Here is a 24,660-nt window from a genome sequence, read left to right as displayed (position 1 = left end):
TGTATCTAAATTGGTTATTTTTGATTGAATATTTTTAATTCAATGAGTGTGGTGGTGGGGGGGGGGGGGTTGGAGTCTATAGTTCTGGCTCTTAGGCACAATGCCAACATTTTAACACTAGTGAAAGATTTACCTTCAATAGGGAGCTTTAATTTCCTTGGGACGAAAAAAAAAGGAAAAAAAAGAAAAAAACTCCAAGAAATGGTATTTCACATTATGGTCGTTGATTATTATCTGCTATAAAAACCAATGAGGCAACATGCAGGATAGGATACTGGCTACACTCAGTCTTCCGTTTTTGGAGGACAACATTTTCCCTTTATCAGTAAAAGATATGGCAAAATTTCATGGCCCAGCTTATTGCCGAAATGCGGTGAATTTCTTCGCAAGCTGTGTAAGCCTTGTAACGTGGAGTTCGCAAGTGCAGGATACTGGCTACACTCAGTCTGCCATTTTGGAGGACAACATTTTCCCTTAATCAGTTAAAGATACGGCAAAATTTCATGGCCCAACTTACCGCCAAAATCTGCGCTTACGATCACCATTCTCCGCTTACTGTGCAAGTGCTGAATTTCTTCGCAAGCTGTGTAAGCGAAGAATGCCTAGTAACGTGGAGTTCACAAGTGCACAAGCAAAAGTCCCCGCTAACTCATGGGAAAGTTTGACGGAAAGGAAAGAGCAACCACACAAACCTCAGATCAGGAAGAAAAATCGAGACAAATCGAGGCCTGTTTTAGTTTAGACTTGTGGACAAGTCGTAATTGGTCCCACGCCGTGAGATAGTTGAGTTGTGGCGGGTGCTCTAGCGAGATCACTGCTGTCGCGCAAACTGCTGGTTGCTCGCTTTCTACTCCCCACTAAATGGGACCGTAGTTGTGAGAACAGTTAGTCGTGCGGGGCCAGCAGTCGCGCAAGAACCCCGGGGGGAATGTGGGGAGAATCCGATCACTTTCACCACGACAGACATTTATTGACTTATAATAGATGTTAAATTTGCACAAGGGATAAAGAATATAAGTTTTGTTTTTTTACCCATACACCGATGTGTGTTATTGACTTGTCTACAAGTCTAGTTTTGGTTTAGTTTCTCACCTTTTCAATGACTTGCTTTTTCTTTTCCACGGGCAGAAGATCTGTCTTGTTTAAGACTACAACCATTTTAGAGCATGTTATTTCTCCGATTACCAGACACTGCAAGGAAACAGGGAGGGAAAAAAATTGAGACCCTCAATTCCAAATAAATTTACTGACCTCTGCTTTTTGTAGGGTCAAGGTTCAATATCATGAAGATGAAGGTGGAGGCAGTTTCAAATTGCACATTTTGATGAAACTATGAAACGAACCTATCCACTGGGACATTGACTGGGCGCGTTTGGTAATTACTCAAAAAATACATCAGCATCAACGCTTACTTGGTAATAAGCAACGGTTGTTTATAAGCCTACCGCAGCTTTTGATTGTACAGTTATAAAAGCATTTTGACAAACATTTAACTTCTAAGTAACATGGTTGTAAAAATACATCAGCTTTTATGCCCCCAAATTTGAATCTGAGAAGCGTTACTATCACTAATGGGGTAGTACACATTGTACTGTGGTATCTTTGTACTCCAAATATCAATAACCATACACACTAACTTGGCAACTTGAGCAGTGGAGAACTGTTGATATCTGAACACAATTGGTAATTGTCAAAGACCTGTCTTCTGACTAGGTGTATCTCAACATTATGCATAAAATAACAAACCTGTGAAAATTTGAGCTTGATTGGTCGTCAAAGTTGCGAGATAATAATGGAAGAAAAAACACCCTTATCACACAAAAATGTGTGCGTTTAGATGGTTGATTTTGAGACCTCAAATTCTAAATCTGAGGTCTCAAAATCAAATTTGTGGAAAATGACATCTGTCTTGAAAACTATGTCACTTCAGTGGGAGCCGTTTCTCACAGTGTTTTATACTATCAACCTCTCCCCATTAATCGTTACCATGTGAGGTTCTATGCTGATAATTATTTTGAGTAATTACCAATAGTGTCCACTGCCTTTAATGTATGTTGGGATACACCATGGAGGAAGGAATAGAAGGAGCTCGAACGAAGGGACTTCAAAAGTCAAACCTGCGGTACCGCGGTTGTTTAACACCACCTCGTAATCACCGACATATTTTATACAGACAATGAGCAACCTGGCGTATGTGAGTTTGCGCGTGCGCACTTGGTTTTTCACTCAACCATGGTGTCGTATGTCGTATGGATATAATACAGAAAAACTACTTTTTTGAGACCTGATAAAATTTGTGTACACTTGTGCTCACCAAATCGAAAAACACAATTGAATACCAACCACCCTCGTGTGCTAATACCCACATTTTGAACCACCGCTAGTGACCGGAAAGTCACAAAAAATGAAAAAATATGCCATGATGTTTTAGTGAAACACCACAAATGGTAAATGAAAACGTGTATATTCACAATTCTGGTCTCCAATGATTCAACTTTACACGAAGGCAACGGTGCAGAGCGGCGGTACCGCACGTTCTGTACAAAGAGATCTAATCCTGCTTGTTAATCGGTCGTCCAGCTGGAGGTGTCCTATCTTTTTCCACTGGTCAGACAGGGGCATTGTCAGGGTATTCTTTTGTTACTCTGCGGTTTTGCGGATCGTTCGAGCTCCTTCTATTCCTTCCTCCATGGATACACCAAGTGAAGGTAGAGGGCTTTAAAAATTATCAGAAGTATTTTCTGTCTATAAAAGTATTTATCAATGGCACTGCAAGGTCAATTAACGGCGACCAGCCACCAGCCTGGTCATTACCATGCAGCGAATACCAGGGCCCAATTTCATAGAGCTGCTAAGCACAAAAATTTGCTTAGCATGAATTTGTTCCTTGATAAAAACAAGATTACCAACCAACAAAATTTCCATATGTTACATATTGCTTGTTACTGGTATTCAGCTGTTGTTTGCTTATCCTGAAAAATCAGGTGGAAATTTGGTTGGTAATCCTGTTTTTATCAAGGAAGAAATTTCATGTATAAAGCAAATTTTTGTGCTTAGCAGCTCTATGAAATACGGCCCTGACCTCTATCCTTCACTACCATTGTGTAATTATATTATAGCGCGCTAACATTGACAACAACACATGACACTTAGGGTTTGGGAACAATACAATCCAGCATGAATGTGAGGTTGTTTTTTTTTAATCAAATTAAGAAGTACGGATATGTAATCCACTTTCCACCATAATACATATTGTAGATTGGAAAAGATGACTCTACTTCAAGGCCCGGCCTTGTGAGTTGGACGATGCCTCATAAAAAATTTTAAAAAATAAATAAATGAATAAAAACATTTCATCAATTTTTTACCTCTGCAGATTGGGTCTGCATTCCTTTGGTGACATCAATCACCAACATCATTAGGTCGATAATCTGAGCGCCTGGAACAGTGGAAAGAGAGAAAAAGGAAGAAGAAGAAAAACCACAAGGATATCAGATTTCTTCTTGATAACACTATCTCCTGAATGGGACACCCTAGCCCTCTTCACCGCAAACTTTAATAATGATTTTACACTTGCATTTGTTTTTTCTTCTAGATTAAAGTCACTTGACACCTTTTGTAGTTATCAAAGACCAGTATTCTCACTTGGTGTATTCAAACACATGCAAAAAATAACCTTTTGCAAATTTTGCTTCAATATAGTCATCGAATATGCAAGAAAAAACACATTTTGTTGCACAAATTTGTGTGATTTCAGATCCCTCTTTATTTTTTTAACTAGATTCCTTCAGAGGGTACTATTTCTCACAATGGTTTTTATTATCGACAGCTCCCCATCGCTCGGTACCAAGTGAGCTTTTATGTTTAGAATTATTTTGGATAAGAACCAATAGTGCCAAGTACCTTTAAAGGCAGTGGACACTATTGGTAATTACTCAAAATAATTATTAGCATAACACTTTTCTTGGTGATGAGTAATAGGGAGAGGTTGATGGTATAAAACATTGTAAGAAATGGCTCCCTCTGAAGTGCCATAGTTTTCGAGAAAGAAGTAATTTTCCACGAATTTGATTTCGAGACCTCAGATTTAGAACATGAGGTCTCGAAATCGACCATCTAAACGCACACAACTTCGTGTGACAAGGGTGATTTTGAATGATAGGCACACTGTGCTACATTGTGTAGCCGGCAATATGATACAACAGGGTAAATGCACCTACAGTGTACACAGTACACAGTAAACCCTCCTACTGTCTGACCATTCATAGTCAGTATCGTCCCCTGGTTTTGAATGACAGATTAAACACGGGCCAATCTGTGGTATGATATCATAATAGCATTTTCTGATTGTTCAGAGCAATAATTGTTCTTCATTGTAGTAGTTCGCATCAAACACAGCCGAGCCAAAACAGCTGTTGAGCACAAAAAAATTGTGAGCAAAGACAACAAAATATTGCTTAGCAGAAACTGGTCACCAGCTAAAATACCCTGTAATGTACATAGTTTGTGACTGGTTTCTTGCTGTTTTTGCTAAGCAAAAAAATCTGCCCAGAACCATTTTCTACTGAAAAAGCAATAATAATGTGAATGCCTTTTATTCTGGGAGATTGCCTGGAACTGGTTGCCTGTAAATTGCCAAGTGTGACATAGACTTAAAGACAGTGGACAGTTTGGACACTATTGGTAATTGTCAAAGACCAGTCTTCTCACTTGGTGTATCTCAACATATGCATAAAATAACAAACCTGGGAAAATTTGAGCTCAATTGGTCGTCAAAGTTATGAGATAACAATTAAAGAAAAAAAACCCTTGTCACACAAAGTTGTGTGCTTTTAGATGGTTGATTTCGAGACCTCAAGTTCTAAATCTGTGGTCTCGAAATCAAATTTGTGGAAAATTACTTCTTTCTACATGTACGTCACTTCAGAGGGAGCTGTTTCTCACAATGTATTACACTATCAACCCCTCTCCATTACTCGTCACCAAGTAAGGTTTTATGCTAACAATTATTTTGAGTAATTACCAATAGTGTCCACTGCTTTTAAGGCATTACAACACCAAAACAACATCTGTGAACAATTACACGGCTAACAGAGGGCATTCTGCACTTACAGAGGGCATTCTGCGCTTACAGAGGGCATTCTGCACTTACAGCCCTTAGATTTCTGCACTTTGCAGGGTGTGGTAAGCATAAAATTCCATGGTAAGCGCAGACATGAGACCGGACCCAGATTGAGTTACAATGTATAAGAGGCTTACTCGTAGGAGTATCTTGCAATCAGATAAGCATAATTTAATTTAAATCATGTTTTCATTACCAATGGAGTTTCTTATACCTACTCGAACCCTGAATAATGGGTTTTCAGGAAATGGTCTCAAGCACCATTCACATGAAGTTGTGTGCTTTTAGATGGTTGATTTCGAGACCTCAAATTCTAAATCTGAGTTCTCGAAATCAAATTCGTGGAAAATTACTTCTTCCTCGAAAACTACGTTTCTCACAATGTTTCATACTATCAACCTCTCCCCATTACTTGTAACCAAGTAAGGTTTTATGATAGTAAATATCTTTTAGAAATTATCAACCCTATTATTATGCCCTTAACCAGTAGTTATGGTATGTTATGGTATAATATCTTAACTGGTTAATACGTTTTTACATGCTAAAATAATTTTCATCTTGTGACTTGTTTTACTCATTTCTCAAAAACTACATCACCTAATTAATATTTTAAGGGAACCTTTCTACTTTCATTATCTTCAAACCGTGTAAGTTTAATGTCAATCTGTGGACATTTTGAAAAAAGTACCTGAATCCTTTAAGCTACTAATTTACACGTTCTGTGGCTCATTACTGTCGTCTCCAACAGAGCAGAACTGTTTGCGGGATCTTAATGGTCATCATCTCTCCCCCCCCCCCCCCCCTCTCTGTCTCGCAATGTATATTTGGGGTTAGAAATTGAGCAAATATGGGAACATTTTTAAGTATACGCCAGGGAGATGACATAATGTGATTTCACTTCAGCCCGGTGTGTGTGGACAGGTGCTGGGCAGCTAATGTAACCTTCAAATGACTTGAAAGTAACAATGACAAAACTTGGTCTTTTTTTGTTTTTATTTTACTTAAAACATGATAATAACACTTTCATTGATTTTTTGCCATTCTCCAAAAATTTCAGTGGGTGCAAACTGCAAAGAAAGACAATGAAGGGGTTATATTGTTTATATTAAACTATATTATGTAGTGTTTTTTTCTTCTCTTCTTATGACACAAATATCTCTCTTAAACGTGTTTGTGAGTTTGCATGTTAAATTTGTTCTTATTTTCTAATTAAATGTAATAGGGGGCCTCTACTTGACAAGCTTTGCTTTCTAGAGACCCCCTTCCACATTCCACATGCCTGTTGATGGTTTCAGAATTAGGCCTACTGCTAAGGTTAAAACTATTACTTAAAGGAACACGTTGCTTTTGTTCGGACAAGTTGGTCTGTAAAAAGCGTTTGTAACTGTTTGTTATAAAATGCATATGGGTAGAAATATGTTTTAATACGTAGTAGATCACAATGATCCACACAAATTTGCTCGCGTGATTTTCCTTTTACTCTGCGAACTTTACATGGTCAGCCATTCATGGGAGTCAAAATATTTGACTCCCATATAAATGGCCGTCCGTGTTAGTCGACGAGGTAAAAGGAAAACCATGCATTTTCGATGCATGTTTTTTTACACTTTTACATCTTTCTACACATGTGCATTTTATAACAAACAGTTACCAAAGTTTTTCAAAGACCAACTCGACAGATCCAAGACAACGTGTTCCTTTTAAAAATCTTCTGTTATTTCATCTATGTATTGTCATGACTATGTGGAAAATTAAGTAAAGTAAAAGTAAAGTAAAGAAGGTCATTGTCTTACTCGCTGATCATGGTGATGGTTTGAATAAGTGTGATTTGATTTTTTACCACCAGCCAATATAATCTATTTTTAATTTTTTTACACATCATGATCTACTTACATTGTAAATCTAATTGTTGCTCAGGTTTTTACCATAAAAACTTACATGGTAACAAGTAACGGAGAGCTATTGATAGGTTAAAACATTGTGAAAATTGGCTCCCTCTAGTAACCTAGTTTTTGAGAAACAGGTAATTTCTCACTAAAATATTTGAATGGAATTTGAGACCTTAGCTGAGGTATCGAATTCAAGCATCTGAAAAGCACACAACTTTTTTCTTCCACTATTCTCTCGCGATTGTATTAAATTTTTCACAGGTTTGATTACTCCATGGTTATTGTATGCATATGTTGAGGTACACCAAGTGAGAATACTGGTCTTTGACAATTACCTTTAAAGCCATTGGACCCTTTCGGTAAACAGTATTGTCCAAGGCCCACACTTTGTGTACCACAACATCTATATCAAATAACAAATCTGTGAAAATTTAGGCTCAATCGGTCATCGGAGTCGGGAGAAAATAACAGGAAAACCCACCCTTGTTTCCGCACGTTTCGCCCTGTCATTACATGTGTTTAAAATAAATCCGTAATTCTCGTTAACGAGAATTGATATTGTTTTACCGTTTTTTCAAAAAGTAAAGCATTTCATGGAATAATATTTCAAGGGAAGTCTTTCACCACTACCTTCTATAAACCCTGTAAGTTATTTGTAAATCTGTGAACTTTTTTTTTTTTTTCTGTACCGAAAGGGTCCAATGGCTTTAAGCAGTTAAGGCATGGAGCAGGGAAGAGTGGCAAAGACGGTCAATAAAAGTCACTGACTCACCTCCAATGATGGTTTTAATGAGTGAAGCATGGCCAGGGCAGTCAACCAAGGTCATCAGTAACCTGTCATACTTCCCTCCTGCTAGGTGATCCGGAAGATCCACAGAGAACGATGAAAACCCTTCAATTTAAAAACAAACAATTTGTATTAAAACAAAGGGTTAAAGTGGAACTCCCATATTCCATTAATATTTTTTTCGCTCAACAAAGAAAAGTTGTTGCCAATTTATTGGTTTTGTATGTTTATTTGTTTGTTTTGGTTTTCTTTCTGATACCCTTTTTTGCAATCTAGTTAGCGCGTATAATTGCCAACTAAATAATAGTACAAATTAATACCCCACAACCTGTTAATATCCTTCTTTGTCAAACATTTTTATGAAAGTTTTGGCATCAACATTAAAGTAATTACATTCAAGTTAACACCAGACACACTGACACTGTTAATTTTCAGTCCGAGATTTTGTTTTTGCTTTTGATCAACTTTCCCAGAAAAGCAACTAGGCCTATGGGATAGTTTATTTATGTCAACCAGATTATTTTGGGGATTTAAAGGCAGTGGACACTATAAGTAATTACCTACAATAATTATTAGCATAAAACCTTTCTTGGTAACAAGTAATGGGGAGTGGTTGATAGTATACAAATCATCGTGAGAAACAGCTCCCTCTGAAGTAATGTAGTTTTTGAGAAAGAAGTAATTTTCCATAAATTGGATTTCAACACTTCAGATTTAGAACTTGAAGTCTAGAAATCAAGCATCTGAGAGCACATATCTTTGTGTGACAAGGTTTTTTTTTCTTCTTTCATTATTATCTCTATTAACTTTGATGACCGACTGAGTTCAAATTTCCACACGTTCGTTATATTATGCTTCTTTGAGATACACCAACTGTGAAGGTTAGTCTTTGACAATATTTTATCAATAGTGTCCAGTTCATAAATGCTGTAAGAAAACAAATTTAAACTCACAGTGTTAATGTTATTTGCCTAAAAAATTTGTTCATGTATTTTGCACTTACTTTTATATATATATTTTTTTAATGAGATTCAACCTGCCTTCACAAGGCTGGCTGGCTACTTCAAAGTCAGGGCTACACTGTTACTGATTTGTTCTGTTGACCAGGGGCAGTTTATCACGTGTACTCTTGGGGCTGGATATCCCAACTCCCCTTATCATAGTCCCTAAGGATGTAGATAAATGGTATCATCCACCAGCAGCCTTGCTGGAAGCTTTTTGAGAAGCAGTTATTAAGTTGCCTTAATGAATTAATTAAGTGCCTTACGATTTACTAAAGGGCACAAGTGTGGTGAGGTGACTTCAACAAATTGTGTTGATGTTTCCTTAAAAGTTTAATTTACAACATTGTATTGAGTTGTTTTAATATTTTGTGCAATATTAAACAATTTGTTGTCTATAATCTGCAACATCAATGAGCTACAAGTGGCCACTATCAGGCACAAATGACAAGAAGTAGTTTCCATTATAACACCCCTTGCAAGTATTCTGCCTGCTCATTGGTTTAGAGCGTGTCACATGACACGTCTCAATTTTGCTAGACGACGGCCGTGTAATAGTGCTTCGGTTTGCCATGCGCTAGTCCGAAGACTAGCACACGGCGTGCAATACCCAGACGTCCGTTGTGTGTATGAGGATGATAAATTAATAGTCTGTAACCATTTCGGATTGCACAACACTACATGCAGCACAGTAAGAGTGTTTGCAATCTGTATTCGCGTCGTCCATGGATTGTAGCATTCAGGTCTGTAACTTAATAATAATAGTCAGTATTCAGAAATGTTTGGGGTGTTATAAAACAAATATTGACTGCTTTTAATCGTGCAATGGTTAAAAACTTTGACTCCCTCGGTGATCCCCATAGCAGTCTCCGGGGACCACCTCGGGAGTCATAGTTTTAACCATAGCACTCGAAGCAGTCATTATTTGTATACTGTACACAGTGGTCTGTCATAACATACATAAATGGCTTCTACAATTGTACATCTCCGTAAGTGTGGTTCAAAATGGTCACTACTGACCAAAGTCTTCGACTTTAAAGGCACTGGACACTATTAATGGTAATTACTCCAAATAATTGTTAGCATACAAACTTACTTGATAGACCGAACGAGCAATGGACAGCTGTTGATAGTACAGTATAAAACATTAGGAGAAACGGCTCCCTCTGAAGTAAAAGTATTTTTGTTTAGAAAGAGGTTTACAATTTCTAACACTAATTTTAAAATTTTTGGCCTGTGAAGATATTAGGCATCTGAAAGCACACAAATTAGTTTGTGCAAAAAGGGCGTCTTTTCTTTTATTATTCTCTTGCACCTTAGATCACCAATCGACTCAAATGTTCACAGATTATATTTTTTTGTATAACCGATGTTGGAATACACCAAGTGAGAATACTGGTCTTTGGAATTACGAAGTGCTTTTAACCAATTTTCATCCCAGGTTCATCAATTAAAACGGTCTGTTTTTCCAGTTTTTTTTCCCCATTCATTCCACAAAACGAAAAGCCACGACAATTGCTCTGTCTGATGTTTTCCCCGATGCATTTACAGTGTACGTTGAAGAAATTGATTTAAAACCAAAACAGAAAATGTCCTTGAGGGAATTTATTGCAAAATCGCCCGTATCTGAGAGGATTGATTTAGTTGTGGAAAATCGTCCTCAGTCTGCAGGTCTGCAAAACAATAATCTGCAGCCTCCCATCCAATCCTCTTATCAAAACCAATGCCAGCGATCGTTGAAGGTCGGCCAACGATTAAAACACCATAACAGTATTATACCAGGGCCCAATTTCATAGGGCTGCTTAAAGGCAGTGGACACTATTGGTAATTACTCAAAATAATTCTTAGCATAAAACCTTACTTGGTGACGAGTAATGGAGACAGGTTGATGGTGTAAAACATTGTGAGAAACGACTCCCTCTGAAGTGCCATAGTTTTTGAGAAAGAAGTAATTTTCCTCGAATTTGATTTTGAGACCTCAAGTTTAGAACTTTAGTTTAGCTACAATGTAGCTACAGCTACATTGTAGCTACATTGTAGCTACCGGGCAACCTCGGTAGTCTACATGTACATAGTAGTTGGTAAGACATTGGGTCGTATGAATAAAAAGTAGTACTTACTTTTACTTGAAAATTTCAAGTATTTACTACCATCCATATGAATAAAAGGAAGTAAAAACGGTTACTAAAAAGTATTTACTAAAATGCTAAAAGTATCTTCTTTTACCAAAAAGTAAATTCTTTTAATTTTAGCACTTACTTACTTCCATATGAATAAAACGGAGAATAAACTACAAAATGCAAGTAAATACTAGTGATTTTTCAAGGTAGCTCCAGAGCTACCTTGGGCACAGAAGTAAAAGGCTCGTCCGAAGAAATGACAGTGTTTATGAATGTTCCTCACAGGATAAATGTTTTAGTCCAAAGGAAAGACATCACTGAAATATTAAATAGACATATACACAGTGTTTCACAACAGAAACAATACACACAAACTCAAACTGCTTTTAATAAAACTTGTTTATATATGGTGAGGATAAAATAAAACCGTTTGTTAAAAAAATTCGTTTTGTATCATTACAGTAAGCTTTTTAAAAAGATATAAGAATATTTTCAACTCAGAAATGAATGCCTCGATCATTAAGTCTTATTGTTCATAAAAACAGAAGAAGTAATTTTTTAAACAATTAAATGCATTTCAATAGAATGTTGTTCATGTTATTATTAAAACTTTTAAGTTAAAGTTAAATAGCTATGCTCATATCCAGCTCTCTTCTCTATACAGCACTGTCATGCTCCACTCCAAGTTTCAAAAGCTTAACAAAAACGTTTTTATTCTGTGTTTCCAGACGAGTCGTCTTCATCAAAATGTTGTCAGAATAAAAACCTCATGGCTGACTTGAAGATTTCTATGTTTCTGTTAAACCAAATGCTGCTTTGGCTGTGTGTGTGAGTGCGTAAGTAGACGTGAATGGGAGTTGTAATACAAAGGAAACCTTTTGTTAAGAGCCATTCAGCCATGGTATATCAGAAGTATTTACTCCAAAGCATTAAGTGAATACTTTGCAGTAAAAGAATAGGTTTATTCATACGGAATTTAGAAGATGCTTTTACTGAATGTTTCTACTTTGAAGTTTATGCTTTTACTTTTTGCTAGTACTTGTCAGTAAATACTACTTTTTATTCATACGACCCAATGCTCTAGAATTGCAAGGGTCGTGGGTTTGGATCCCACCCGAGTAACATGCCTGTGAAATTTTTTTCATAGGACTTGGGAAAGTACTGAGTATACATTGCTAACACTCATCGGTGTATGGGTAAAAACCAAAAATTAATGATTCTGTATTGTTAAGTCATTCGTTTTTATAAAGTGCTGTAAGCACCAACAAGTTCGCATAAAATCTTGTGTGCTTATCAACAGTTAGCGGCGCTATGAAATGTATGTGAGCTATGTACGTGTACATGTAAGCACAAAATCAGCTGTGAAGAAGCTGTATGAAATGAGCTGCTTAAGCACAAACAGCTAGCTAAGCACAACAACCTTATGCTTACAAGAAAATATTACCAGCTAAAAATACCATTTTCCATGTACATGTGTAGCATCTGTGACTGGTCTCCAGGTTACTGTTGCTTTGCAGACACTTTTTACGCAATATTTTCTGCTTACATGCAGCTCTATGAAAGTAGACACAGGAACAAAAATATATTGCTTCTAAAATCTGCTGAGCAATAGTAATCTTAGAACCAGTCACAAACTGTCCACGCAGCACGTTTTTTTAGCTGGTAACCTTTTTTTAGAGCAATATTGTTTAGTACTTCAGAAATATTTTGGGCTGTAAACAGAAATTGGGCCCAGGGTACAGTTTCATATTTGCTTTAAAAACACAAAAAATAGCTCAGCCGTCGATTTCACAAAACTCTTCCTAAATTAAGACTAATCTTAGGATTCAGGACGAGTCCCAACCCTGCACTGTTAGCATGCAGACATTAAGATTAATCCTACATGTAAATTAGGAAGAGTTACTCGTCCTAACTCGAGATAAGGCGAGTCCTAACTCTTTGTGAAATCGACGGCAGGGCATTTTCCTTTTTTGAGAGAGAGTAAAACACTGATTAACCCTCTCCAGAGGGACCTGTCTGGTTGTATGCACTTTATAGTGTTCGTCATTGTATCAATGTGGTTGTGACAGTGTGATTGGGATGTGTGACTTATAACCCCCCCCCCCTCCACCCATCCCAGGTATTCCCTGAAAATTATGGAACTATTAGCTGATCAAACATCAACCTCTTTTTCATGCAAGTTGCAATGTTTGCAAAGTTCTTGGTAACAAGCAATGGAGAGCTGTTGATAGTATAAAACATTGTGGGAAACGGCTCCCTCTGAAGTAATGTAGTGTTTGAGAAAGAAGTATTTACTCACTAAAAACAACTGAATTCCAGACCTCAGCTGAGGTTTTGAATTCAAGCATTTGAAAGCACACAACTTGTGCGACAAGGGTGTTTTTTCTACCATTATTCTCTCGCAACTCTGACAACCAATTGAGTTCAAAATTACACAGGCTTGTTATTTTATGCATTGTTGAGATACATCAAAAGAGCATACTGGACTTTGACAATTACTGAAGGTGTCCAGTGCAGGAAATATTGTTTAACAATTTTCTGCTAAGCAAAAAGATTAGGACACCAGTCATAAATTGTACATGTGACATGGTATATTTTGGCTGGTAACCATGTTTTGGTAAGCACATTATTTGGGGGCTGGGGTCGATTTCACACAGAGTTAGGACAAGTCCAAACTTAGGACTAGTCCTAGGGGATATACAAAACGTGTATGACGAGTAACTCGTCCTATCTTGAGATAAGACTATGTAACTCTTTGTCACCTGTTCCTCCTTGCAACTCACTGGCTCAGTACTTTAATTGATTTTGGGTTTTTTGCATCCTAATTTATCTATTTGTATATTTGTATGTCTGTGTAAAGCGTAATAAAACTAATAAAAGAATGACCCAAAGAAGTTGGAGAGGAGGGGTTGGTGTTTTACTCTGGCGACTGACATTTCCGATGTTATCATACTTCATACACGTGTCAATAAACTTGAAAAATAAAATAATGTACAATTGATGAAGTCAATGATTCCACAGAAAACGAACAACAACGAAACAGAAAACGAGCTCTGTGAGCTCATAAAACATTAGTTCATTTGGTCTCAGACCTAGCCCTGGCTGCCTTAACTTTTGTTTTGTATTACAGAGAAAGAGTCCTATATATAGAGCTAGTCTCAGACCCACAGCGTGTACCACAAATTGGGTACTCTGAAAAAAAGATGAGGAAAAAACTAGAAAAATCCCAATGTGTGCTTTTTCCACACAGGCCTGCATTATGCCATTGAGACTGCCATGTCCACACTAACAATAAGCAAATTTCATAACGGTGGATTTTTTGGACGCCAATTGGGAATCCATGAAAAATGGGCATTATGTCAGAGTAAGCCATCATAATTGGTCTGTTGGGATGACACTTCACGGTTTATCAATTTCTCATACTTGGAAACGTATTTCAAGAGGGGTAGGCCTATAGGGACAGTTCTTTCACGAAACAAACACAAAGGAGATGCTTTTTATCACATAACGTTTTCCAAAAAACTGATTCATCATACAAATAGGCAAGCCATCTTATGTACGTGTACATTTGTTTTTGTCAAATACCCCCAAATTGTTAACTGCTATGGGTTTGTGAGTGCTGACTTTGTGTTTGTAAGGTGCCCAGCTACTAGTACTTTTTGCACACTGCCACAGATGTACATTCAGCTTAAACGGTTTGAAGTTAATGATGATAGAACGCTTCAAGCCATTATACACTTTTGGTAAAAAAAAACCAAAAAGTTCACAGATTTACAAATAATTTACAGGGTTTACAGAAGGTAATACTGAAAGACTTATCTTGAAATATTATTCCATGAAATGCTTTACTTCTTGAGAAACCATTAAAACAATCTCAATTCTCAATAGCGAGAATTACGGATTTATCTTAAACATGTGTCATGACACGGCGAAACATGTGGAAACAAGGGTGGGTTTTCCTGTTACTTTCTCACAACTCCGATGACCAATTGAGCTTACATTTTCACAGGTTTGTTATTTTATACGTATAAGCTGTGGTACACGAAGTGTGGGCCTTGGACAACACTGTTTACCGAAAGTGTCCAATGGCTTTAAATACCTCTTGAGGTGCTGTAGTTTTTTTTTGAGAATTGAGTCAAACAATGTCATGAAAATAATTTTAGTCTCAGTTTTAGCATGTAAAAATGTAATTAACCAGTTATTTCACCATAACATACAAAAACTGGTTAATTATTCGTTTATGCAGAAAAAATGTTTGTCCCACTGAGGTTGAATTAGGTTTTGAGGTCTAGAAATCAAGCATCTGAAAGCAAAAGTTATTTTATCAATATTGATGAGATACAACAAGTGAGAACTCACTGAGAAGACTGGTCTTTGACAATTACCAATAGTGTCCTGCAGTGAGCAAAACACAAACAATATCCCTGATGCAAATTTAACACAAAATTATGGTGGTTGAGCCTCTAGCTACCGGGCAAGCTCGGACATCTGCTCTAGATGGCAAAGATAGTGGGTTCGAATCCCACCAGCGTAATTTTCAGTGGATTTCTTTCACAGGACTCAGGAAGGTACTGGGTAAATAATGTTTAACACTCGTCAGTGTAAGATAGACACAGCAACATGTAATTTGTTTAGTCTTTATCCCCAATTCTCATGCAAATTTTTTTTGTTTTTTTCTGCCATGCCTGCAGTGGATAGGCCTGGAATTAGCCCTAGATCTGTATCTAGGACTCTTCCTCTGTACACAGATACAGAGTCCTAACTATTAAGGCCCGTTTCTGGGGCGGAAAATTTTCAAAGCTTCATAACTCAAATCTTACCTGCAACAAGCCACTAATTTCAACAGAATCACATTCTATGGCGGCATTTATTTTTCTGTGGTGGATTTTGGTCCTCATATATTCCTCACAAATCTGTCATTTTCGTGAAATAATGCAGCTCCCAACGTTAAAAAATTCCCGATTTGATCATTTTCTCACAGTGTTGTCTGTTGCTGTGCGTACGCATTTACAAGACGCATGAGTTCTTCGTCACCATTATCTTGACTGCACAGCATTAACACAATATTGCGTGTCATGCGTCTTGCGTACACACGACAGACTGTGAGGGTACGAAGAAAAATTTGAATTTCTTAACGTTCGGAGCTGCATTATTTCATGAAAATGACGGATTTATGAGGATCAAAACCCACCGCAGATAAATATATATGCTGCCAAGGAATGTGAATCTGTTGAAATTAGTGGCTTGTTGCAGGTAAGATTTGAGTTGGAGCTGAATGAAGTTCTGAAAATTTTCCACCCCAGTAATGTATCCTGATGTCCAGGACGTCACTGTTGTACAATACGAAAGTGTAAGGCTGCCAGGGCTAGGCCTAGAATGAACTTTGTAACCAAAGCTAAAACTGAAGGAGTTGTTTTTCAAAATTCAAAATTCTGTACTACGCTTGGACTTGAACTGATGGCAACAGAGGCATCGGTCCATTAAAATGGTGTGCGAGTGGAACCTGCATTCTTTTACGTCTAAACAAACACAAAATTTCAATCGCTACCGCTTCATGATGAAGCGTATTGTACCCATCTTCAATTGGCCGAGACAAAGTTCACAGTGATGGGACTCTGAGCATGAAGGATGTAAAATAAAAAAAAACGCTCAGAGAGAAACAGTTATGTATCCAGCCGCCATAACTCAAGGGTTATGTGTTTGTATAACGGAAGATGTACTTTGCACCATACAATCAGTGATATCAAAGTGCACTTGGCATCAACTATTAACGCTGTACTGTCCGACCATTTAATAGCTTCCCCATTGGTTGTGATGTGAGTGATGCATGCATTATGCCAGCCTGAAATGTGGTAATTGCATCCCACACAGTACACAGTCAACCTTCCAAACGCCTGCTGTATCACCATTCAATATCATCCGCTACGGTTTTGAATGATGGGGCAAAATATGCCACCCTGCATTAATGTGGTTAATGCACAGTTGACCCTCATTCTGTCTCACTCTTTTAATGTTATCCACCAAGGTTTTTAGGGTAAAGTATAGACCATGTGAACTTTGTTTACAATAAGTGTAACCTTGTGCATTCTTTGGGTATTCTGGCAGGCAAGATACTACATCAGGTCCTATGGGAAAGTTGACATTTTGTGTCATAATTTCCACATAAATCCAAGAGCTATGAAAGTAAAAGCTGGACAAGTTTTGAGATGTGCCCCCTTTCATCATATCAACAGTTGATAAGAATTAGACAGTGCAATCTCCATAAAATATAAGATTTTATGATTTCTTTACGAGTGTACAAAACGTGCCTGCAGGAAGTAAACATGTGATGTCACAGGTCACATCGCCTATACATTTGGTAATAATAGCTCTCCATTGCTTGCTTGCTACCAATCAAGTTTTCATGCTAAATAGTTTTAGTAATTACCAAACGTGTCCAGTGCCATGTGCTAGAACCTAGCACAATTTAGGCCTAATTAGTTCTGTGGCCGATCCACTTGAAGCACCCGCACGGAAAAAGGAGGCATCTAGTCAAAGAGCAACTGCACCCTCTCAATCTTCTTTGGTTAAGTGATTTCTAACTGAATGCAGATTATGGTGACAGTGTAAAAACACGATTCATTTGAAAATGGAATTGCTTCAAAATATGCCTGTTGTACAATCTCGCCCAACCCTTTATCCCCAAGTATTGAAAGTTTCAAATAATCATGAAGGAATTTCTACAATCGTGAAAGTGATTTGTCACGCTCAAAGGCTGACCCCTTGATTGTAAAACCACTTGTTTAATCCTACTTAATTTTCCAGGCTTAAGTGTAGCAGCACACTTTGCATGCCAATTAAGATAGATTCATAAGCTCATTTTCAGATTGGTTGTATGGCCTCACATTTTGACTCTGCTGGAGATTAAATGTGCGGCCATCAAAATGCTGGCATATTTTGTTTCCATTGTGCGCGTAATGGGTTTTTTAATGAGCAAAATTTATAATTAAAACTAATGCCGACTAATTTACTAACAAAAAATGACCTGTTGTATAAATGCCCAAAAGGAAAACGGCATCACGTTTTGACCCTAGCAGAGGCTCTGTTGAAGGCTGAATGACAATACGTTCTCACAGCTGACACTCAACAAGTTTATTCATGTATTTAAACAAATTGAGCGGTCAGGTGGAAATTAGGCCTGGGTGACCAGTGCCACAAGTGCGACTAGTGTCCTAGTCGCGACTATTGACTGCTTGGTTGAGTCGCAACTACTGTTTTTTAACTACTTGATTAATCAAGCCACCCTGACTACTACAGAAATAGTAGTGACTATTAAACAAATAGTCGCAACTACTTATAAGCAGTGGTACCTGTTTGGTGAACCAATTGCACATTCATGACTACATACGCCTAATTTACTTACAAAACACAATAACTCATCAGAGATTCCAATCCTTTAATACTTTCAGCTTGAATTTTACTATCTTGCGCCTGCAGCAAACATTGCCACAATGTCTAGAGAGTAAGAAATTAGTCGCGACTAGTGTCCTAGTCACGACCATGAGTATCCTTGTGTGGAAAGGTCTATTTTTTATATACATTAAAACTATCATGTGAAAATTGTATTCAAAATTTTAAAGGGTGGTTGCATTTTTTAGATGAAAATCCTGAGTTCAATACCCACACAAGGAAGAATAATCCCTTTGGAATACACAATCTGACAATCGTTACTGCAGTTACACTTCTCAGATTCAAATTTTAGGGCATAAAAACTGATAATAATAATAATAATAATAATAATAATAATAATAATAATAATAATAATAATAATAATAATAATAATAATAATAATAATAATAATAATAATAATAATAATAATAATAATAATAATAATAATAATAATAATAATAATAATAATAATAATAATAATAATAATAATAATAATAATAATAATAATAATAATAATAATAATAATAATAATAATAATAATAATAATAATAATAATAATAATAATAATAATAATAATAATAATAATAATAATAATAATAATAATAATAATAATAATAATAATAATAATAATAATAATAATAATAATAATAATAATAATAATAATAATAAAAACTGATAATAATAATAAAAACTGATAATAATAATAAAAACTGATAATAATAATAATAATAATAATAATAATAATAATAATAATAATAATAATAATAATAATAATAATAATAATAATAATAATAATAATAATAATAACAACAACAACAACAACAACAACAACAACAACAACAACAACAACAACAACAACAACAACAACAACAACAACAACAACAACAACAACAACAACAACAACAACAACAACAACAACAACAACAACAACAACAACAACAACAACAACAACAACAACAACAACAACAACAACAACAACAACAACAACAACAACAACAACAACAACAACAACAACAACAACAACAACAACAACAACAACAACAACAACAACAACAACAACAACAACAACAACAACAACAACAACAACAACAACAACAACAACAACAACAACAACAACAACAACAACAACAACAACAACAACAACAACAACAACAACAACAACAACAACAACAACAACAACAACAACAACAACAACAACAACAACAACAATAATAATAATAATAATAATAATAATAATTATAGTTAGTTAATATATAGTGCTTTTCACGGCTGAAGGGGGTCCCAAAGTGCTTCACATTATTAACCCTGGTCACTGGGTCTTAAATTATTCCTTAAACCATCTCAGCTCCCTGGGGGGAGTATACAGCCTTGTGCAACAAAATACTCGGCTAAATCAATAACAAGAACCATCTCTGCCCTCACAGGAACCCATTTAACCCTGGGCGGAGAGAAGCATGTACCCGTTACCGTAGTTAAGTTCAGGGACACAAGTGTCAAGGCTCTCGAACCCACACTCTGCTGAACAGAATCACCAGAGCTTGAGTTCAGTGCTCTTATCCACTCAGCCATGAGACCCCACATCACATTACTTTGAAGAGAAATGTTTCTCAAAATACTATCAAAAGCTGCCGTAGACTTCTAACCAAAGAACTTTATTGCCATTCATTTTAAGACTGATTTAAATACGAACGCCTTCCCTTTAAGTTCACATTTATGAATAATAATAATGATTCAAATCTTACCTAAATCTAGAGTAATTCCTCTCTCTTTACTCTGTGGGTTTTTATCAAATGCCGCAGTTGATGCTGTGGTACTTAACGCTTTCGCTGTCAAAAAAAATAAAAATATGGAACTATTGAACTGAATGCAAGGCCCAATTCCATTGAGCTGCTTTTTAAAGCAAAAAAGTGGCTAGCAATGTTGGTTACCAGAAAAAGGTTACCAGTCAAACTACATGTACATGTATGTACCATGTGACATGTGCAATTTGTGACTGGTATCCTTCTCCTTTCTACAAAGCAGAAAACTGTAACTCAATGAAATCAGGCCCTGGCAAGTAAAGGCAAGGCAGTTTCTGTTCATGAATGAATAAATCAAAGTAAATGGCATTTCTATTGACAATCAAAATGTCTACCGCAACATTTCAAGGGGCACCAAGGCATTGACCATATTGCAAGGGGCAATCACCTCCATGTCCATTGCCTTCCTTCATGAACTTTCAGGCCTGAGAAAAAGAACATTTGTTTCGTCCCAATTTATAAATGAGCCAATTGCAACTAGTAGCAGTCCCAACTTGAGTGTTGGGACGGCCCAGTTAAAGGCAGGATTACCTAGCTAAGGTGGTGGGTAATCCCACTGGGATTACCCAACTATAGCTCATCATATCATCATTCTCTTGATCCATCATGGGGGACGTACATGTAGAGCCGCCCAACCAATGCGATTTGCTGAGGATGACCACAGCTGCCCAGCCCAGGAATCGAGGTCCCCTTCCAGTTGGCCCACCCAGGTGCTGCAAGGTCGGCCTCTTCCAGGCTGGGCAGGGGCATGGATCCTCCATCTACTTCGAACGCTCAGCTTGAGGGCCACATGGGCAGGTGTATCCTCTGGGAGCCATCTGACATGGACAAAAGAGGGAATGACGTTTCTGGGAGATAGTTACGGGGATGTCCTCATGCCAGTGGTCTCCGAGATTGTTGCATTAATGTGATGAAATCGGGCCACCAGATGCCAAGAATGCGTCGTTGACACCTGAGCCTGAAGGCTTGGAAAAAGAGGACAAAAACTTACCAGAGCCCGGAGCGAAATTGTCACAAATTTCCCAAGTTTATATTTTAAACCTGAGTGGGCGGAGCTTCGACTCTGTGTGCCCAATGATCGTAGCACTGCGTGCGAGGCATTGTGTAGCCTGGCAACTAGCCCAGCCGCAAATCGACCGAATACAGTAATAATAATAATAATAATAATAATAATAATAATAATAATAATAAATCTTATAAAGCGCTGGTATCTAGAAAACTATTCACTGCGCTAAAATATGACCAAGGGAAAAATTAATGGTAGGCTTGACTGAAGAGGTAAGTTTTGAGATTGGCTTTGAATGAAGAAATGTCAGGTTGTGATCTAAGGGTGAGAGGCAGGTCGTTCCACAGGCGGGGGGCTGCAATCGAGAAACTTCTATCCCCATAAGTTTTCAACCTGGAAAGTGGAACGGCAAGCAAGTTGGCATCACTGGACCTTAGCTGGTGAACAGGCTTATACGGCAGGAGAAGCCTATGCCTCGGTTACAGACAACTCGACGGTTCAGACAACTAGACTTTGAGACAACTCGACAACTTCGGTGAATCGGAAGGGGCGGGAACTATTTTAGTAAAAAAAAAAAAAATTATGGCTTGACCGGGGGACATCCATATATTAATTAGAAGATTTACTTTTATTTTATTTTACTGAATACACATTTATTTAGTCTGCCAATTGATTGGAATCGCTCAATACATATCATTGCTGAGGCACGGTCATCCATCGACTTGTCTTGGCCCCAAGTGGAGTTGTCTGATGGTTGAAAAAAACGTCTGTCGAGTTGTCACTGTCAGAATGGTCGAGTTGTCTCAACCGGCGAGTCACATTGCGTTGATCATGACTTCGCTTCATGGTCTCGCTGTACAATAATGGATGTATACATGTTCTGTGCACTGTACTACTTTGTATGTTGTACGTGATGTACACTGCATGCTGTTGTCATGCACTGCATGCAGTTGTTGTCCACTGCAGTTGTTGTCCAGTTGTTGTCCGGGCAATCCAGCCAGGCACATGTACATGTACGTCACTAAGAGCCGTAGCTCCGTCTGCACAGGTTCAAAACTCAACTTCGGAAATTTGTGACCATTTCTCCCTGGTGTGTGTTTTTTTCCTTAATGGTGAAAAATTAGACATTGGGATTGAGGATCAAGCTTGTGCCCGTAGAATTTGTGTCATGATTTTTGAAAGTGGTAAAAATGGGGCAAACCTGGAAACAAGCTGTCGAAATTGTACAGTAGTCCCAGATTGTTGTTTGCCGCTCCAGAGAACCTTGTAACCCTCCGGCCTTGCGGTGGTCAGGAGGAGGGTTACATTATCGCAACTACACTAAGAGTATGCGGTGAGCAAGGTGAGCTTGAGGCAGTTGTTCCTCCAGACACAGTCTAATTGGCTAAAGGTGGATGAGGCAAGCCCAAGACGTCCACAGAATGATGGGGGAGGAGTAGCCTGAGGGAAAGGAGGAATGGATTACACAGCCGAGATATCTGAACTTCTGTGTCATTTCAACAGAGTTACCCTCAACGGTGACTGAAGCGGGTGTTGGGCCTAGGCTGGTACGTTTCTGGATCTTGGTTTTGGCCCATGACGTGTGCATTCCCGTCCTCCCAGCGGGTGGCACTAAATACCGAAAACTCACAACCCCTCACGACAAAAATTTTTAAAACCACTTTAACAGAACATTTGAACAGAAGTCATTTGAACATTTGACTGTAAAAAAGTGTTTTTTTTTACCCAGAATTTAGTACCGAAAGAAAAAATCTGCCACGTTGTCTTTCGACGTACTTGGACGATTCCATTACACCACAGGGGCGATACAATATGCAAGATGATTTTTCACCATTTTATGTGCCAAACAAATTGTATGTTGAAAAATTATTATCTCCCCTTGCTGTAACTTCAAATTCCAGAGTGGCGGCTTAGTTACTGAATACAAGAAAAGAAAAAAAACAGCGGCTAAAACCCAAAATAAAAATAATAAAAACTCAGCGCTCAGGAAATACCCCTGCAGTGTAATAAAATCGTCCAAGTACCTCGAAAGACAACATGGCGAATATTTCGTCCGGTACCAAATTTGGGATAAACAAAAATCTTTTCTATTCTACACTCAAAAAATACGTTTTTTCCACATTTTGATTTTTTTTGAAAGTGAATTAGATGCACAAGTAATAACTCGTGTGCAAATAGGAAATTAATTTAAAGGTTGATTTATATTCAAGCGTTCAGTTAAAGTGCATTTAAAAATAGTTGTCGAAAGGGGTCGTGAGTTGTCGGTATTTATTGCGACCGCTCCCATCCCATGTCCCAGCCTCTGTCTGCCGTGAACAGTGAAGGAGTGAGACAGGCAGCCCACTCGCGATGATCGGCATAGTCTTCGAACAGAAGTCTTACAATGAAGGACACCATGGACTCAAAACAATCAGAGTATTTAAACAGTATACTGGCAGTAATTTGTTAAAATAATAGTACCTACCAAGTGACGTTTTACCGCTGTCAACGTGACCTAACACGCCGATGTTGAAGTTCAGCTCCTTCCCCATGGAGGACGCCATCTTGGTTTTGGTTTGTTTGTTTGTTCTGGAATCCCTCCTCCACAAAAGGGGGAGTACTTGATTGATTTGCATACACCTGGTCTATTGGTCAGAAGTTCGAAAGAGGTGGTTCTATATTCAATATTTCAATATTCTTGGTGCATTATTTTGACCGATTTGGCCCGAAATTTTGACTTAAGTTTGTAATAGTTTCAATTGATTCGAGGTATTGTTCGAAATAAAGTCTACGGCTGTTAAAGTGGCATTTTTTTTTTCAACAGCTAAAATACTATTGTTTTGTGCAACCGATTTTGCATGTTCCATTTGTTTTTGTATGTTCTCCGTGAAAAACTGAAGCCAACTGTCAAAATTCTTTCAGCGGGAAAACAAAAGATATGTATAGGTGAAAATTCGGCCATAAATAGTTAAAACGTACTCAGTTGGTTCGTAAGAAAACTTGTGTGTGAAAATGGGCCTTGAAATGAAACAATTAGTGAGCTTTAAAGACATTGGACACTATTGGTAATTGTCAAGAACTAGTCTTCCAATTGGTGTATCTCAACATATGCATCAAATAAAAAACCTGTGAAAATTTGAGCTCAATCGGTCGTCGAAGTTGCGAGATATTAATGAAAGAAAAAACACCCTTGTCGCACCATGGTCACACGAAGTTGTGTGCTTTAAGATGCTTGATTTCGAGACCTCAAAATCTAAACTTGAGGTCTCAAAATCAAATTTGTGGAAAATTACTTCTTTCTCGAAAGCTATATCACTTCAGAGAGAGCTGTTTCGCACAATGTTTTATACTATCAACCTCTCCCCATTACTCGTAATCAAGAAAGATTTTATGATAATAATTATTTTGAGTAATTACCAATAGTGTCCACTGCCTTTAAGATTGGAACTAACTAGCTATATAGGTCCAGATAAGTACAGCCTGTTTTGCTTCGCACTGAAGGCCAGCAACTCTTACCATGGAGAAAGG

At 37.5% G+C, this 24,660-nt stretch overlaps 1 protein-coding gene across 2 annotated transcripts in view; it reads right to left on the bottom strand.

Moving 5' to 3' along the window:
• Positions 1 to 23,702, bottom strand: part of LOC139949664 (selenocysteine-specific elongation factor-like) — a 62,094-nt gene extending 38,392 nt beyond the window's left edge. Inside the window, exons 1-5 of one of the 2 annotated variants that reach the window (XM_071948135.1) lie at positions 23,618 to 23,702; positions 20,091 to 20,174; positions 7,784 to 7,903; positions 3,369 to 3,439; positions 1,093 to 1,191 (exon numbers count right to left, since the gene is read on the bottom strand). In XM_071948135.1, the coding sequence (XP_071804236.1) occupies positions 1,093 to 1,191; positions 3,369 to 3,439; positions 7,784 to 7,903; positions 20,091 to 20,174; positions 23,618 to 23,696 (453 nt within the window). In that variant the 5' untranslated portion in view covers positions 23,697 to 23,702. Of the gene's footprint in view, positions 1 to 1,092; positions 1,192 to 3,368; positions 3,440 to 7,783; positions 7,904 to 20,090; positions 20,175 to 22,354; positions 22,645 to 23,617 lie in introns of those variants that run through there. The other variant, XM_071948126.1, reaches the window with a different exon arrangement.
• Positions 23,703 to 24,660: the final 958 nt, after the last annotated feature.

This window comes from Asterias amurensis, chromosome 2 (genome assembly GCF_032118995.1).
Source record: "Asterias amurensis chromosome 2, ASM3211899v1".
NCBI classification, from domain to species: domain Eukaryota; kingdom Metazoa; phylum Echinodermata; class Asteroidea; order Forcipulatida; family Asteriidae; genus Asterias; species Asterias amurensis.
Note: the sequence above shows the minus strand (reverse complement) of the source record. Positions and strands in the feature narration are given on the sequence as shown.